Raw genomic sequence first — 19,713 nt, forward strand, 5'->3', positions numbered from 1 at the left:
GCTGTCTTATTGTTGCTGCTCTTTATTACCCTCAATTGACAGCAATGAAAGCAGGCAAGGCGATTAAGCAATGTTGCAGCCCATTGTTACCAGTTTACCTTTAAAGAGAGCCAAGAGAATTTTAGTGAAGAGGGGCCAGAGGTGCTTTACAACTAGAGGGAACTGCTGTGGTGTATTAATTTTTAAAAGTCAACGACTTCCTTGCAAGATGGGTACTATCAATTTTGAAGTTATTTTGAATTAAAGGTAATCTGATTTCAGAGAAAGAAAAAAACAACATGCAGAATATACTTATGGAGGTGATCCACCTTTTTAGAGTTGTTTGATTTTGCCATTAACTTTTTACAAAAAAGTGCTGAACGGTATTTTTCAATTCTAAAGATTTGATTTTGTGTTAAGAATTTACTACTAAACCACAAACATGCTTGAGATAATAAGCTGATGTAAAGCAACTATATTAAGGTATATGTAAGTCTAATTTTGGGGTCTGAAAATACTACAAGCTTACTCAGCTTGTGCTATAACCAAATATTCTGGATAAGAGATAGTATATATGTAACCATAGATATATGCATATATATACACACGTATGTATACATATGTACACATATGCACATTTAAGAATTACTAATTTTTAGCCTATTAGACACTAAACATCACAATTTAATCTTTGGTGATGCAGAAAGCACTGGTATCCTGCAGAATCTTGGAGTTAACTTGCTGGTTATAAATCAGTAAGCTTACTGATGAAATATAGTAGTGTCTGAGGGGTGAATTTCCTCCACTGGGCTCAGCTTATAGAACTGAGAGTACTAGAACTACAGCTAGAAGAGGTGGGAAGTATTGATTTTTTTTATTGCATCCATATGAAGTACATCCAATACAAAAAATTTAAGCTCTATTAAGCAACCGCAATATCCCTAAATAAAAGGTCTTGAGATTAGGCCTAAAGTGTACAGGAGACAAAATATTTCATAGGGTCCAAATTGAAAGGGACCTTAGCCGTGAGATAGCAACAGTCAGATGTGTTCGTCAGCATTCCTACTCGGCACTGCTGTTCATGCATCTCTTAAATTTCTCTTTGTACCTGAATTTCTTTTATGAGCGAACTCTGCCAGATTAGTAAAATGAACTCTATACTTTTACATTTTAAGAATCTAGGCCGGGCGTGGTGGCTCAAGCCTGTAATCCCAGCACTTTGGGAGGCCGAGACGGGCGGATCACGAGGTCAGGAGATCGAGACCATCCTGGCTAACACAGTGAAACCCCGTCTCTACTAAAAAATACAAAAAAATAGCCGGGTGAGGTGGCGGGCGCCTGTAGTCCCAGCTACTCAGGAGGCTGAGGCAGGAGAATGGCGAAAGCCCGGGAGGCGGAGCTTGCAGTGAGCTGAGATCCGGCCACTGCACTCCAGCCCGGGCGGCAGAGCGAGACTCTGTCTCAAAAAAAAAAAAAAAAAAGAATCTAAACCTTGTTACACAGTTCCCAACTCCCCACCATTTTAGATTATTACATCAGAAAGCCAAAAACACTTTTGAAGAAAAAAAGTTTATTTTTATTCATGTATGCAAAGACAGTATCAGCAATAGGTAGAAGCATATTTCTAAGTTTAGAGTTAATTTTCCATTTTGAAAGATTCAGGACTTCATCTCTTTTACCCTTACTCTTTTACATGCTTCACTCTAACACACACAAAAATTTATTCCTTTACTTTTCCTTAAGGTCATATTGGAATAATTAGAATTAGCTCTTTAGAATATAGGTATCACTTATAGTAAGCTGGAGATTTAATCACAGAATGATACGTGTCAATGTTATAGCACCAAAAAAACTAGTTAATTTTTAAATGGACAAATTCAGGGTGCTTTCAATTTCTGAGGTGTAATAAAGCCCTCTTGGGAATTCTAAAGTTAAAAGACTCTTTTCTTCAGATTCAGAATGAAAATTTTGAGGAATTATAGACCCCAGTGGGCACTAGTAATATGGCTCATAGTAACTACACATTAAGTTAGAGTCTCTACGTTTTAGGGAAGAAGCCACTGAAACAAGGGCCAGAAAGCCGCTTTAAACTCATGTCCGTGGCAGATCAAATGATACTGATACAACTATTTACCTTAGAAAGGTATTATATCCCACTGCTACCCTTCCAGGGTTTGGCCCTTGAACTGCTCTGCTCATACAGCTACTTCCATTCTTTATATCACCAGTTCTAGAAGCAAACCTTCTGAAAGACAAGTGACAAACGCTGGAAAAGAAAGACCGGGTAGAGCAAAAGGGCTCTGGTGCTCTAGCTGTTTGTCACAACGTAAAATGAAGACACCACCTAATCTAGAAACAACGTTAACTTTTAACTCTAGCACATTCTTGAGATGTACTTATTAAACAACTTTTGTGGTTCAGAAATACCAAAACTACCTATTTTGACTCTTCTGGACATACTTTACTTTACAAAAGGAAGTATAACAGACTAAATCTATTTATAGCAAGTAACTAATATTCCAGTATTTTAATAAAAACAATTCCTTTCAGATACTCTGATTAACCTCTAAGTGACATAAAAAAGTTGCAGCATTCTTTAATACCAATATTTTGCACAATTTGACATACAGCCAAGTTCAGCATTTCAAAGAAAAAAGTTTTTATAAAAAAGACGAATGGTGACTCATTGAGAAGCTTATGTACCTAGTAAAGTTTAGTTTGTCTTGGATTCTTTAAAAAATTAGGCCCAGAATTTTAGTTATCCTAATTACTACCCTTATCAAATAGGATTTATATATGTGGATTCTAGATAAAAGATAAAATATTTTGAACAAACATATGACCCACTGATTGGACTGTTTGCTTTGAATCTGTTTTACTGGGTTTAGATAAGAAGACTTCAATAAAGCTAACTATATATTGAGTTCCACTGATTAAAAATGCAGTTTTAAAAATTCTGCTTTTGTGGTAAATTTCTAGACAAATCATAAATGCAAAGCTCAATATTGTAAATACTGTACTGCTCACAGGTACTTGTTGGAGAAGTGAAATGCTTGTATTCAGACTATCAAAATTCTGACCTTTCAATATAGGGTTTTAAAAACTTTTTTTTGAAAATCAGTATTTGCTTTTAAATACTTAAAATGCTAATTTTAAAAAAATCCTTGCAGATAAATCTTAAAGTTTCTTTCAGTCTCAATTATTTTTTACTTTCAACTATATATTCAACACAGAACCAGTTTCTAAATAAACATCTAATGAAGAACAGTTTCAATTTAAGATAAAACTAGAGAGTCTAATAATACAACTTAAACAGAAAGTTTGAGTATGATTTACCAAAATTCAGAATTTCTATAATAGTGGAAAACTTTTAGCTTAATATTCAAAACCAGCAACTTCCCATGAAACTACATAGCCAGGAGGATCAAACAGATTTAAGCATTGCCCGACTTCTTCTAAAGTGATGCACTCTTTTATCCTGGAAAAGATAGAAAGAGTCCTTTTACTTTACTGAAAACTTCTGATTACTACTATAGATCTGAAAGTTGTCAAAAACTTAAACCACTTGTTTTGGGTCTAAACATTAAAAATAATGAGAAAAAAGATTATCCTTTTTGGGAAGCATTCTTGAACACTGGGATAACATATGTACTGAGATGCCTAGTTTTATTAAACAGTTTAGTTAAAAAAGAAATCAATTTTAAAAAAAGAAATCCCAGTAAACTCAGAAATAACAGGACTTAGACTCAATATAATTTTATGTACTTCTTAATAATTTTGCAGTAATGTCCCAAAGACAGCTGGTAGAAAATGTAATTGTAAAAAATACTGCTTTCACTAACTGAACTGCATCTAATAGGAACCACAGCTTGCGAACAGCTCTCCAATCTGAAATTTCATGTTAGGTTGAAAGATGTAAGTTTTGGCATTTAAAGACATATCATTAACCTGTGAAGATGTATCATTCTTTAGAAAGGGAAGAGAAATATTTAAAATACATGTAAAACTTTCTTATCACTCTATGTTGCCTACAGATATGCAGACAGAAAAAAGTGAGAGGCCTTAAAAGGAGGAGTGGGACTGAGCAAATGAGTAATAACATAATAGTATTTTATTTTCTACAAAGGTAACTGTGCCCTTTTTCTAGGACTTCAGTTTCATTGTCATATAAATAAAAGTGGCTTCCGGAAGTTACCTAATCTGTCAAAAGAGTGATATCCTATTTAGCTTAAAATCTAGAAAACTGGTCACCAACATGTATCTTCAGAGGTCATGCAGGAAACAAGATTATGAAGGGACTACAGAATTAAGACAATGAAGAGTGGAATTAGCTATGGAAATAGTAAATACATTCAAAAATACCTCATGCATTCAAATGCAATACAACAACATGCAGTCAATCAAAATAGGTCTAGATGTCAGACAACTGCAGGATGCCAACTTCTGATTCCTCTCCCAAACAAGCAGAAAACTCTGGGAGTTTAAAGGGAGTCTTTTTCTAATTCCAGGTGAGAACTCAAGTTTAAAAACTATTTTCTGGACTGGGCACGGTGGTTCATGCCTCTAATCCCAGCACTTTGGGAGGCTGAGGCAGGAGGATCACTTGAGCCCAGGATTTCAAGATCAGCCAGGGGCAATATAGTAAGATTCTGTCTCTTAAAAAAAAAAAATCTTTTTAACTAGTTAAAAAATTTAGTGTGCTTTAGTATTCTAATATTGATTGTGGTCATGGTTACACAACTTTGAATACATCAAAAAACAGTGAAATGCAAACTTTAAATAGGTAAATTTATTACTGGTATTTCAATTATATATTTCAATAAACCTATTATTTAAAAAAACACCTTCCCTTTACTAACCATAATATTTCTCTCCCATTGGACTGATCAAATTAGTTATTTTTCCTATTCATAGACTTAGAACTACAGGGACCCAGAAACCTTTAGTCCTGTACCTTCTCATTTTAGACTTGTAAAAACTGAAGCCTTAATAAGATTTATCTATACAACATGGATAGAAGGCAGGATCAGAAATCAGATCTTTCTGGAATTCAACTACCCACATTCTCTTCCACTTCACCAACTGTTTCAATCAACCTCCACTTCTTTCCATTCAACATTTTACTGCTTCACTTTACCCCTTTTCTCCCTTCACACTGTTCAAGTATATCTTCTGAGTAAACAATTTCTTTTCTTCTCTTTAATCCAATATGCGTTTTTTTTTTTTTTTTTTTTTGAGACAAGGTCTCACTCTGTTGCCCAGGGTCTCACTCTATTGCCCAGGCTGGAGTACAGTGGCACAATTATGGCTCAATGCAGACTCAACTTCCCAGGCTCAAGCAATCCTCCTACCTCAGCCTCCTCTGGAGTAGTTGGGACTACAGGTATGCAACATCACAACTGGCTAATTTTTGTATTTTTTGTAGATATGGGGTTTTGCCATGTTGCCCAGGGTGGTCTCGAACTCCTGAGCTCAAGCAATCCACTCACCTCAGCCCCCAAAAGTGCTGGGATTACAGGCGTGAGCCACTGCACCCAACCAAGATCTGCTTTCTGTATCTAAAATTTTCTTTTACTATTTGGCCAAGCCAGTAAACTAACTCTCTTCTCTGGTAAACCCTTTCAATTGCAAATTTCTGCTGAAGGATTCTTCCCTAAAGGTAACTACATTATATCAGGGTTCGACTGCAGAAAATACACTGCCAGGTAAAACCCACTCTAGTTTACTGTGTTATAGTCAAATGCCAACAGTTCAATTAAACGCTCTTTAGAAATCTCAAAATACATGTACCACAAGGAAAACAGATACTTTAAATCTAACAAGTGTGCTTTTTAATTATGCATACTATTCTTTTCATACCTTGAAGTAGTCATCTTGAGTAACAACAGTGTTTCTCAGTCTGTTCTCTGGATTAAACAGACAAGATACCACCGTTTGTATGCTTCGGTCCACAGATTTCTGAAACACAGAAGTTTTCAGTAATGTAAAGACGATTCTCTTTCACTCACTCTGAATAAGGGTCTTTTTTTTTTTTTGATGGTTTAATGAACATATTACTTTATTTCTAAAGAAATGCAAAAATGCTAAAAGAGGCTGGGAGTGGTGGCTCATGCCTGTAATCCCAGCACTTTGGGAGGCCAACACAGGAGAATCAACTGAGGTCAGGAGTTCAAGATCAGCCTAACATGGCAAAACCCCGTCTCTACTAAAAAAAAAAAAATTCAAAAATTAACTGGGTGTAGTGGCAGGCGCCTGTAATCCCAGCTACTCAGGAGGCTGAGGCAGGGAGAACTGCTTGAACCCAGGAGGCGGAAGTTGCAGTGAGCCAAAATCACACCACTGCACTCCAGCCTGGGAAAAACAGCGAGACTATGTCTCGCAAAAAAAAAAAAAAAAAAAAAAAAAAGAAAAGAAAAAAAAGGAATTCATAAAAATGCGATTCATAATTCTTACCACGTATCACTCAGTATGCAAGTTTTCTGACAATCAAAGATTTTAGAACCTTAGTGACAGAATACTGGTTTAAAAAGCTGAATTTGTTAAATCCCTAAGTGAACTCCAATGTTTGAAGAAAAAATACTAAGGAGAAAACTTGACAATTATACTGTAAGCTATTTTAATATTTATTTGCATTTTAAAATCGAGTATCAAATTAAGGAATTCACACTCCAACGGGACTTCTTCAAGTGTTATACATATTACCAGCACATCAACTACTTCTACACTCCCAATCATTTACATATATGATTCAAGAGTGATAGTATTATAGAAATTTGCTCTAATGATAAAAAGAAACAACCCTGCCTAATTCAATATTTGAATAATTACTACTAACTTCACCACTGTTGGGAACTACTGCCACATATAACGTTATATAGAGAATGCCACAAGTAATGTGTTTCACTGTTTAATAGCAAAACTGTCGTAAAAGAAAAGGTACATATAATTCGTACTAATTCCTCTTTTGAAGAGTAGAATTCTTGAGGAAACCCTCCCATAACATTCTGCCAAATCATATTAATATAACATTTATTGAAGTATGGTTTTTAAAAATTAGTGGAACTGGAATATAGAAAAGGACTGCTGAATAAGAAACTTTATGTATACATTGAAAATTTGGGGTATCTGAAATTTCACCCACTTTTAACTGCTGAATAATAGTCAATTATTTAAGCTCTATAATTTATGGCTCCCATCTTTAAATTCTGGCAAAAATGCTTGCTTCTCAAAAAACCATTATTAAAACTAGAAAAAATAAATATGAAATATATATAAACAAAATTCGATGTTTGCCTTTTGTGGGCCATTTCCAGAGGGTGGAGTAGCTTCATGAACTGAGCATTCATTTGGCACAACTTCAGCTCCTGGATCAACTTCATTACAGTGGTAGTTAACAGCTGAATAAGCCTATATTTAAAATAATGAAAGTGTAAACAAACAGATATACAGATATGTTTAAAAGCCACTTATTCTTCAAAAAGGTGAGCTGGTATCCAAAGTTTCAATGTAGGTTGTGTTAAAAATCAATTACATTATTTCAGAAACTTTGTTTTAAATGAACAGTTGAAATACAGTAAGGCAGTCTTCTGTTTTAAAATGTCTTCTAGGTATCAAGATACTCAGAAGTACAAGGACTCTAAGAAACTAATGTAGTAAGGAAGTGTTTGAGAATGTTAACACTTACTATATTCTTCAAATCTCCAATCCTGATGAAAGACAGCAGCTTGGGTGTTTTAGACGTAATACTCTTGTTTTATTCCTATTCTTATTTAACAGTAATTAACAGCAAAATATTTCTGTTCCTCTTCAACAATTTTTTTTTTATGGCTGGTAAAGCCAGAGGCAGATTCTAGGCAGATACATGCTAATTCTAAATCCACATTAATACTATCTTTCTTGAATTACATAGTCTATCAACAAGTAACTGAACACTTATCATTATCTAGACCAGTCATTGCTTAAGCATACAAAAACCGGAGGAAAAAAGGCACTGCTGCTCCCATGGGAGTTTCTAATTGGGTTAAAAAGTAACAAAATGTAATACATTAATATAAAGAACTATTTAAAAATATAGGCATATATGACATGGGAAAAAATCAAGAAATATAAACAAAAAAATAAAATAAAATAAAGAACAGGAATTATATGTTTCGGTAATTCACTTTACCGGAGGTACAACATAGCTCCTTTGCTCCCCAACAGGCCACTGTGGCGGCATCTTAAAAAAAAAAAAAAAAAGGAAATCAAAATTATTCAAATATTCCTACACATTTTCAAAAACACATGAGAAAACAATATTGAAGTACTTTTCATGCTGGCTCCTTTGTTGTTATAGGAAACAGAATGGAAAAAAGAAGTACTTTATGTTTCTAATCCCTGACGTTCTTGTTGTTACTTCTATATGTAAAACCTCACCTTTTCCCCAATTTTCGGGAGTTGGCGTTATGGAAATATCAGAGATATTAGTTGCTTGAATTTATTACCATAGATATGATTATGGGTTATATATACAGTCATATCTATGTAAAGAGACTCACAGAACTATTATTGTGAAGCAGCCAGCTAAAATAGAAATAGAATTTGAATTATGTGCTCTAAGAATTGGATAATTTATTTCACTCTAGCTCCCTAAAAAATTGATGAAAGTCAGTCTGGCTGTTTCAGCTATTTGACAGCAAAAATGAAAAAATACATGCTGAAATACAGAAGCGGACACCAAATCTCATAAAACTGTTGTGAAGTTATTGCTAAGTATATTCCTGTCAAAATATTATTCCATTACTTCTAAATAATAGAGAGGTCTTAATTCTAGACTAATTTTTTTCTTAAATTTTAGGTACATTTCACTAGTTTAAAATGACAAACTATTCAGGCAATTTGTATAAACAAGTTAAAGGCCTCAACAAAATCTGAAAGTAGATCATTTTACTCCCTCTTAAATTACCTGATAATTATATACTGGCAACTGATATCCAGTGATGACCTGAACGGGTGAATTTGGGTAAGTAGGATATGCCTGAAAATAAAGTTTACAGAAAGAATGAATAAAACTTTTTTTAAAATTAGAAAGAAATATTATTCCCAACGTAACAAAAATATGAAAACTTTTAAAATATTATTTTTCTATATACAATAATGCAGAATTCTAAATGACTGACTGACTTTATGAAGAAAGAAATATTATCTGTCAAGTGTTACCCTTTGGGTGGGGAGGGGGAACAAATGACAAAAGAAGTGACTATTTCACCAGGCAAAGTTTATCTTATTTATACTGTGTATAATCCCACCCAGATGTTATTTCTTACACTGATGATAAGGCTCTATTAAGACAGATTTCAATGCAAGTTAAATTAATACATTTGCTATTTCTTTGTCAAAATACTTCTAGACAGTTTTGTATTTGACAATATTATAGGGTAATATGTAGTCCTCCTACAGATGTTATGGCTTTTTCTGTACTTAATTTCGAAAACCTAAGAGCTATATATAATCCAAAACTGGACGAGACAGTATAATGTCTTATATTTTTCAATAAATAGTTGTTGATTGAAAACACATAGGTGGCAGCATACATGAATACACCCAGATTCAGTAATGACTCACAGTAAATGTTAGAAACAAATAGGGCTTTTTTTTTCTAGCCATTGTTCACAGAAGGAGAAAGAAGAAAAGGTATACTCTACACATTTCAAGTACACGGAAAATGTCAATGAATAAGAGCCACTGAAGAACTATCTCACTATTATTTTCCAGCAAAAAAAAAGTCTTTTAAACTAAGACATAAGTAACATGAACTAAGAAGAAAATAAATGTTATTTATCATCAATAAGTGATAGCATGTCAAATCCTACTTTAAATATCAAAGTAACCAGGATCAGAGAAATTATATGCCAGAAACTCACAGGATTTATATAGTAAAACACATCAGAAATCTACCCATGCCAGAACCAGAATATATCCAGAAGTCAGCAATTTATATAAGGTGGCATCCGGAAACCATTGCAAATAAAAGAACAGCTAGCTGATTTGCTAACCTTAGAGAAAAATAAAGTAGACAGACATAACGAGAGCTGCTTTCAAATACTTCAGAAACTAGCTACATGGGGGGAAAAAGGAAGAGATTTCTTCATGTGTCTACAGAGGTCATTTCTAAGATAAAGACAAAGTACACAGCAGATCTTTAGCTCATATCAAGAACAACACTAAGAAATTTCTAACAAAATAAAATTCCCATTACTCAAAGTATTCAAACAGGGATGCTATTACCACTTATATGGAAACTGGATATAATTCCAGAGGGTACAATGACTACAATAAACAAGAGAATAGGAATGTAAGCAATTCTTACCTGAACATACTGAGTTATAGGATTCACCGTGGTTGGGGGCTGCATGTAAGTTTCAGTGTTTGGATTAGTCCAGACATTCTGAAACTGTGGTGGAGGAGGATGATTAAAAACCAAAGGACGTGGCTGCACATGATAAGCACCTTTTTAAAAAGCAAAAATAAAAAGCCTATTTTTAGTTCTTAGAAAAGCTACATGTGTCAACAAGAACAGTTTCTCTTTGTACTCACATAAATTTTGTTTCCTGATTGCAGGGCCCAGCTTCAGCTTTTTACCATGGAAATTTATCTGTGACTGAAAATAAAACAGTAACAAAACTAGAATCAATTTTCAAGTCTTTACTTCCAAGACTTGGGTGAACACCTAAAGTCTTCTAAAGTTCCTATTATCATAGAAGATCAGTGATAACTACACATCAAATTAAAATTTGTCATCATGAAGCTACCTCCCTTACTTCTCTATCAGTGTCAAGAGGCATCAAGTGCAAGTTGATCAAAAACTTTTCATCACCCTGCCCTGTCTCCAACCCTTCCCATCTGTAGTTCATGAAGCTAGGTGCCCAGTCAAAAATAAACAGGTTCTAACATATCATGTGAGATTCCTCCAAGTTTGGATTTTAAACAGAAAGTGTATCTTCCAAATTTTATACAAGACTGAGTATATCACTCAACACTAAACACTGTATCAATAAAACAAATATTTTTCTATTAGATTACTTACTTCTACTATCTTCTGCACATCCACGTCATTAAAAAATGAAACAAATCCATAGCTATAAAGGCAGATAAATGAAGTATAAAATCACCATCATACAGTACATGGTTCAGAACTTCTACAATATACAGAAGTGATGACTAAAAGATGAATAATATACTACGGTATTTGTTAAGATGTACATGATAGATCCTCTACAAATACTGCTTTTTCTTAATCTGAACTATGTCAAAATGTGCTAAGATTAGTGTGAAAACTGTATTGATTGACAAGTAATTCATATCTGTGAACCTGAATTTAACTTACTAAGACAAGGTGGTTAAAATTTAAGATATCGTGCAATGTATGAAGAAAACAATTCTTTGAGAAAACTGATTTCATTTGTATGAAATGAAGATTGAAGACATTAAAAAACAAACAGAAAAATGATTAAAGAACTGGCAATAAACTTTTATCCTCTACATGAAAGAAATTAACACAGCAACAAATTTCATTTATGTAAGCATCAGAATACCAGTTTTGAAGTCTTCTCTGATACTCTATACGTGACTAGAGTTCAGATATTGTTGCTAAAATTACTCACCCTTTGGACACACCAGTTCGATCAGTGATTATCTTCACTTCTTTCACTGAACCATATCTAGCAAAGAAGCTTCTAATCTCAGTTTCATCCATCTATGGAAAAGAATTGAACTTCAAGAGTAAAAACTCAGCATTCAAAAATTTCAATTTTATTAAAAGGTTTGATGATGTGAAAATTTCTCCCCCCTTTTGTCCCCAAATGACCAGTAGCTCTTTGTCAAAGATATTTTTAGTACCTATGGGACAAACATAAAACCAATTCTAAACCTCCATGAAGTACAAAAACACCTTAAGTTTGTAACAGGGCCCAAATCCCATTATTCATAATGTATTGTAACGTAAAAATGAGGTATGAATACAATACCCTAACATCAATTCCTCCAACAAAAACAGTGTTTGGCATGATTTTGCCTTCTGGTAAAACATAGCCTTGGCTGGTTGCAGCTGATGAGGACTGGGTGCTGGCTTCTCTGGAGATGGTTGAGTTTGGAGTTTCAGGATTTGCAGCAGACTGTAATTTGGAAAGTAGACATCGTAATTAGATATACAGGAGAAACCCATACATAATGTGAAATATAACTTTTGTTTTCTAAGTATAAAGTATTTTATATAAATTACTTTCATTTGTAAGTTAGTTGAGGCTCAGGATTTAAACTCATCAGAGTAGATCAGCATTGAATTTTAACAAAAGGATATAGCGCTTTCTTTTTTTTTTGAGACAGAGTCTCACCCTTGTCACCCAGCCTGGAGTGTAATGGCATGATCTCGGCTCACTGCAACCTCCACCTCCCGGGTTCAAGCGATTCTCTTGCCTCAGCCTCCCGAGTAGCTGGGATTACCAGCGCCTGACAACACACCCGGCTAATTTCATATCTTTATGTAGAGATGGGGTTTCTCCACGTTGGCCAGGCTGGTCTCCAACTCACGACCTCAGGTGATCCACCCGACTTTGCCTCCCGAAGTGCTGGAATTACAGGCATGAGCCACCGCGCCCAATCAGGATACAGTACTTTCTTAAACCCAGTACTGCTCATTACCAAGTCTTGTACAATGCTGTGGAAGAATACTTAGTTATTTGTGAAAATACTATGTGAATTAGTTTTAAAAAAACCCAAAATCAGAAAGTTCAGATTTGTAAAAATTAACATTAAAATCATCCTGTTCTATATTCATAAACAACTTTTCATTTTACTGAGTATACTAATAAAAAGGATGACAAATCTTAAAAAAAAAAACTCCAAAAAGCCACAGCAAAAAGAAAATAAGCCTCAAAGTTTTAAACCAATTTGTCTTGCTTCGCCTTTTTCACCAAAATGACATGAATTTTTACAATTTTAACACTCCCTGTGTTAGCATGCCTGCTTTACTTTAGGAACGGATCATGGAAACATTATTTGCTCACATGTCATAGCTCCTTCTAAAAAAAGGGTTATAATCCTCATCCCTAATGCTAGGGTGTTCAAAGCATCTTTTGAAATAACATTTTTCTTCCTGAGTAACACCAAATCAGTCCCAGTGATAATTCTAATTTTCACAGTAGGCAGATAAAAATGTACCATCTTTATTTTCAGATAAAGAAACACATACATATAACTCATTATTTTTCTGGATTTTGATCTGAACTGTCTTTATTCTTTCCGCTGTAGACTCTAAGACTAATGTAAAATTTTCTCAAGTAGAATTTGTAAGTAATCTGTATGTCGGAGAAGCAATATAGCATAGTGGAACAAAAATTAATTTAGTCAGAAGAACTAGGTTTATGTCCCTTACAGGTAAGTGGTTATAGGCCACTTACTTGTCAGCTGTGTATCTCTGGGCAAATTGCTTTGAGAATGAAATGAGATTAACATCTGTGAATTCATTTCGTAAAGTATAAAGTGGTATGCCAATGTAAGCTAGTATCCTGTTATTTAAATTTATTTTAAGTAGATTTTTTTTCAAGTTTCTTTTTTGGCTTTACTATTTTAGCTGACTTATTTTGAAGATACTTTTAATTAAGAACTAACTGAAACATCAGGAAACTATGAATCATTATTAATTTAAAAATCATCGGTGAAGTGCCCGTTGACTACAAAAGGTAACTACAAAAGACTGCAAAAGAGAAAGCTATTCCACACATACCTGTTCGAAAGAAAACAAAAGACAAAAGAGCGCAACTGTGTATCTTTTTGAAAAGCACAGTAATTTTATAGGAATTAGTAAGAAAGCAGACTTCCTGCTTTGTTAATTAGATGCTAGAAGTTACTGATTCTACACAGCTTTACTAGAGATGAAATCTAAGTTGTCAAATCAATTAAAGCTGAGTTTTTTGCTTTTCTCTATTTGCGCTTATACTTGCTATTTTGGGTTTGTAACTAAATAATTCCCAATTCTTTCTTTTAATAGTGGTATTTCGTGACAATGATGTGGAAGAAAAATTTAAAAACTATTTCTGAAGTTTTTCCTTTCTAAAAATGTCTTACATTATCGTTTTTCTAAATGACATTAAGCTGCATATCTTGAACTATAAGGAACTTGGTGAGATTTCCCCTCCCTATAGACAATTCACCAATCCCTTCTCAGCTCATTCAGAAATCCCAAACAGAATAAAACAAAACAAAATAAATTCTGAAATTCTTGTAGTTTCTTTTCTCCTTTTCAATTCCCCCTTGATTTGTGGATGAACGTTGGATATATATATTTTTTATAAACAAGCTATATATACAGTATTGTCTCTGCACCATAGTTTGGATGTATTTTAATCTAGAAGTGTAACATCTGGCAGAAAACTGTCAGATTGTAAGAAGTTATGATAATGCACTGATTCTCAACTGGGGAAGATTTTTGAGCCCCAGGGGCATTTAACAATGTTGAGAGATTGGCTGTCACACCTGAGGTGTATTCCTGGCATCTGACGGGCTGAAGGCCAGGGATACTACTGCACATCCTACAATGCAAAGACAGCTTCCTACAACAAGGAATTATTTGGTCCAAAATTTGAATAGGGTGTGGTTAAGAAACCTTGTGACAGTGCCACAAGAATTGAGGAGGAAAATTACTGTTTGGGAAGGACCTGATTTCCATTGTTCAGTAAAGTAAGTCTTTTCAGGACCTCAGTTTCCTTGTTTGAAAATGAATGGTTGGAAAAGATCTCTGGTGTCTCTTCTAATTCTCATACTCGATGCAAGAGTAAAACGGATACTTGAAGACGACAGTAGTTTGATAAAGAGGAAAAGAGGCATTTGACATTATAGGAAGTCTGACTTTGGCTTAGATCTTACAAACTGGCTGCCTGCTTAACTGGAATCGTAAATATAAAATTCATTGAATCATTTTAACTGTGTAATAACATCTTAAATTAAGGAGACAACATCATGTCCTAGTCCTCAGCCAGCAGGTGGCGCTCAAAGCTAACAAAGTAAGCAATGTACTCCATTTTTACCATGGCTTGATTAGTAGGGATTGTTAAATTTCTACTGTATTTACACATAATTAAAGTGTATATATAAAAATCCACAATCAATAGACAATGTTTGGTGAAACTATGGCCAAAAATATAAATGAATGCTTAGGATAAGCAAAAGCTTAATTTTAAAGAAAATACCATCGTAACTGTCAATAGCATCCTGAAAACAAACTGCATTAAAGAAGTAATTATCTTAATCATACCTTCAAGTGAGTTGGTGAATTTTGAAATGAGAAATGCTGGAACAGTTAACAGGGGTGAGCTTCAAGACCATCATATACACAACTGTCATTGTTATTTATAGCAAACACATTCCTTGTTATATTTGGACAACCAAGTGACAAAGACAGCTAAAAACTGGAAAAAATTATTTAAACTCCTGGGATGTCAGCTTCGACAGTATTATCTAATTCAATTACTATGTGAACATGTAAGCAAATTGAGATTTATATAAACTGACCAGGAAAAAGGCTATAATTTGTAGTTATCAAAGTTACATTCACACCAATAGAAAGAAGAAAATAAACAGAATGCTAAAATTAAGAAAACATGACATGAAAATCAGAATCAAAACTTTAAATCCAAGAGAAGAGTCTTGGGGAGCTGGAGGTGGGAAGGATGAAATTCAAGCAATAAACAATCCTGGCAAAACTAAGCAAAGAAAAGCAAGAAAGCAAAAAGATATATGAAACCTGAGAAATGGGTTATGACCACAGATTATAAAACAACGCTATGCATAAACTCTATAGGAATAAATTTGGAAATCAACGATGTGACAAACTTGTAGAGAAATTTAAATGTTTACAAAACAATCTTGAGAAAGAACACCCAACGAAACCTGGCTCAGTTTCCCTGGGAATTCTTTCAACTTGTAAAGAAATAGATAACTTGGGTATATGTGTGTGTGTCAGAGGTGCACACACACACCAGACACCGGAAATAAAGATAGAAGACAGAAGAAGAGATTAAGAAATTCAAACACTTTTCTTCAATTTTCAAAGAGGAAAAAAATATTTCTCAACGCATTTTACAAAGCTAACACCATATAAGTAACAAAGCCGCATCAAGATGAGCCATCCCTGCCCTCAGCACAAATGCAAAATTCCAGCAGTATATATAGTTTACACTGGGAATGCAAGAATACTTCATAGGATATTGTTACTTTAATTCGCCATTGAAAAAGCATTTGATAAAATACAGCATTCATTTTTAAATTATTTAAAAATCCAAGTAAAACAGAAATAGAGGTATCTTATTTTCTATCAATCTAATTTTGCCCTATCATTAAGCTTAAAGTGAAATACTAGAGTCATCTCCATTGAAATTAGGAGTAAGGGCACCTCCTTATTAATACTACATAGTTTTTCCACTACGTATGACAAAGGTGAACATTAATACAGTTTTTATGAATAAATACAAAATTAAAATGGAAATTTAAAAAGCTAATGATCAATGATCAACTTCATCGATTTCAAAAAGTGCACATCAACATAATAAAATATTTTCCAGCTCTTAGGTTGACGATTTAAAAAAATCCTAATACCTTTCATCGGGAAGGGTGTGAAAAAGAGATCACTGTCCACACCATCAGTGGGAAAATACTGATACATGCTTTACCAAGAGTAGCTTGGAAACGGTGTATCATTGTTTGATAGGCGGGGATACTCATCACTATAGTAACGAAGGGAGTAACTTAAAATTGTTACCAAAGGGGCAAAACGCTTTCACCCAGCAATTCCACTTACAGCAATTCATCTCAAGGAATTAATAATACAAGCGTGCCAAGATATTTACACAAGGATATTCATAGCATTTTTTTTTTTTCAGACTGAGCCTCCCCTCTTTGTTGCCTAGGCTGGAGTGCAGTGGCACGATCTTAGCTCACTGCAACCCGCCTCCCAGATTCAAGTGATTCTTCTGCCTCAGTCTCCCGAGTAGCTGGGATTACAAGTGTGCACCACCACGCCCAGCTAATCTTTTTTAGTAGAGACGGGGTTTCACCATGTTAGCCAAGCTGGTCTCGAACTCCTGACCTCAGGTGATCCACCCGCCTCAGCCTCCTAAAGAGATTACAGGCGTGAGCCACTGCGCCCAGCCCGATAGTATTAATACTGAAAAAGTATTCATCATAATGGAATTCGGTAAAATGATGGTATAATTTTAAACATATATTGAAAATTAAAATTATCTTCAGAATAATGCCCACATCAATTGAAAGATGCAAGTTGTAAAATACTACTATGCGGCACGGTGTAACTCTTGCAAAAGTTGGCCCATCTATATGCAATATAAGCATAAAAATAATCTGGAAGGGCATACATGTATCAAAATTTAACGGCTATAAGTGTCAGGATTAAGACAGATTGCTATTTTCTTACAGTGATTGTTTTCAAATGAGTAAATATGCTTTCATAATCAGAAAAAAATCCAATGTAACTATTAGGATTCCTTTATCTCTAAAAATGAAAAGTATTATAATAAATAATTACTTATAACTCAAGGTAATTAATTTTTATTAGCATGGATAACTACATGTTGCACAATTACACATAATCTATTTTTATTTTAATGTTTATACGTGGTAATAAAAACTTGTGTATAAATTTCCTCCCTTTATCTCTAAAAATGAAGAGACTGAGAATTATCAATGCAGACACACACATAGCATGTAATACGCGCGTTCGTGACTCAGTGGTTGGTCACCGCGTTCAGAGCCGCATCTTGTGGTGGCGCTGAACCAACGCTAGGCATTTACCAAACTCACAGAAACGCACACCCAACACTATCTACCAAATGGACATTTTGTCAAAGGTTCGAGAGGGAAAAAAACTGCCCAGAGTTCAAAAATTCTAAAATTCTCAATGGTAACTACTGAAACCGACCTCGTGCCACAAAGATGGCGTCAGGCGAGCTTTTGTGCCTGTCGCCGCCGCACGAGGGAGCTGCCATCAGCAAGTCCCCAGCAGCTGACAGGTGAGAGGAGACCAGAAGCACTTCCGGCCCAGCCCCCCTTAGCTAGCGGGCCCTGCTTTCAGGACGCCTCACACACCCCACGCTGAGGCCCCCACAAACCCCACCCACCCCACCCCGCACAGGGACCGGGAGGGAACCACTTCCTAAAGAAGCTCCAACCCTCCGAGTCTAAGGAGACAAGTCCCTCAGCAGGCCCACCGCCATCTTACAGAGCCATGGGAAGAGCGCCAGAAGTGAGGCTGGCAGGGCGGGGCCGCGTGGGGGAGGGGCGGGGCGCGTGGGAGTGGGGGAGGGGAGGGGTGCGTGGGAGTGGGGGAGGGGTGGGGCGGTGGGGGGGGTGGGGAACCCGCACCCCAAACCTCTGCCAGCAGAGAACCCGGGGCGGGAAATGGGTGCCTCAAGAAGGCCACGGTCCTTGCACGTGGCCGGCGAGGCAGCACGTCCTCGGGGCCCACCCCCACCTGGCCACCCTCGGCGTCCCGCGCCGGCCTCTGCGTGTAGGCCCCGCCACTGCCAGGCCGCCTCCCCCCACCCTGTGGGCCATGGCTCGTGGTGCGTCCAGGCAGGTGCCCCCCAAACAGGAAAGCCGAGGGTGACTTCACTTTCCGCCCCCACAGAGCCGGGTTTCACCCACCAGTGAGGACTCTGCCGGCCTTGGCCCTCGGGCCTCTCCCTCAACTCACCATGATGGCGGCAGGCAGCAGTTCCCGACCGGCTCGAGGAGGAGCAGAGGGTGTGCTTGGCGCACCACTTCTGGGGCTGTTGTGAGGTCCGCTGGAACCCACTGCGCGGCTGCGAGTGGTCAAAGGAGCCAAAGGCGAAAGGAAAAGGAAAACCAAGGGCGGGTGACAAGGCTGAGGAGCCCCGAAATGTGGACAGTCAGCCTAAGAAGCGCAGGCGGACTGAGGCGTGGCCCGCCGGGCTTGAGGAGGTGGCTCCTGCGCCGGGTATCGGGGCGCGTGGTATAGGCCTCAGCCAATGGGTGGCAGTGCCCCCGCCCCCTGCGTGGGGGGGCTGCGGGGGACGACGGCGCCCACGCGGTGGGTGCGTAGGGTACGCAGGGTACGCAGCGCACGCAGCGCGTGTGCGCAGGTCCCGTGCCTCAGTTCCAGGCAGGCGCCGCCCTCACACGGACACAGAGACACACGCATCACCCCCAAAACACCCTTGAAATAAGAATGCATACTGAAATATATGGTATAGTTTACAGAAATGAGACTCTAATGTGTCTAGGCTGTAGTTTCAAAATGGCTTCTCGAAGGCACAGGGTTAGCACAATCACTGTTAGCTTTACACTCACCCCAAAATCTTTTTAAATGCCTACATAAATAAATCGAAGCAAGTCTGGAAAACGTAAGGAGGCATCAACAGGCCAAAAACTTGGACTCCTTTCGTCAAGTTTGAGATAGAAGGGGTTGGATGGGAGGAAATGCCAGTTTGACATTCAGGATGTTTGTTCTTTCGAGAAATAGTTACTGAGTGCCTGTAATTACCAGGTACTGCAGATGCAGGAGTGAACAGAATAAAAGAATATGTTTTTGCTCAGGGATGTTACATTTTAATAGGGGAATTCACCTTCTAGGCCTTACAGGAAGGCGCTAGGCCTGCCTAGAGAATTCTAGAACATTCTGAAAGTCAGAGCAAGGGCCTAGAGCAGGATGAGCTGTGGGCCAGG

General features: G+C 36.7%; 1 protein-coding gene across 1 annotated transcript; it reads right to left on the reverse strand.

The window, feature by feature from the left end:
- Positions 1 to 1,532: 1,532 nt before the first annotated feature.
- DAZL (deleted in azoospermia like) lies at positions 1,533 to 18,014 on the reverse strand. The gene is given in 12 exon segments (XM_008009234.3): positions 1,533 to 3,457; positions 5,839 to 5,937; positions 7,273 to 7,386; positions 8,147 to 8,197; positions 8,924 to 8,995; positions 10,328 to 10,467; positions 10,555 to 10,618; positions 11,045 to 11,096; positions 11,622 to 11,713; positions 11,985 to 12,131; positions 17,948 to 17,980; positions 17,982 to 18,014. Coding segments are annotated over 12 exon segments (951 nt in total). The 3' UTR covers positions 1,533 to 3,403.
- Between the last annotated feature and the right edge of the window lie 1,699 nt (positions 18,015 to 19,713).

This window comes from Chlorocebus sabaeus, chromosome 15 (assembly GCF_047675955.1).
Source record: "Chlorocebus sabaeus isolate Y175 chromosome 15, mChlSab1.0.hap1, whole genome shotgun sequence".
Taxonomy (NCBI): domain Eukaryota; kingdom Metazoa; phylum Chordata; class Mammalia; order Primates; family Cercopithecidae; genus Chlorocebus; species Chlorocebus sabaeus.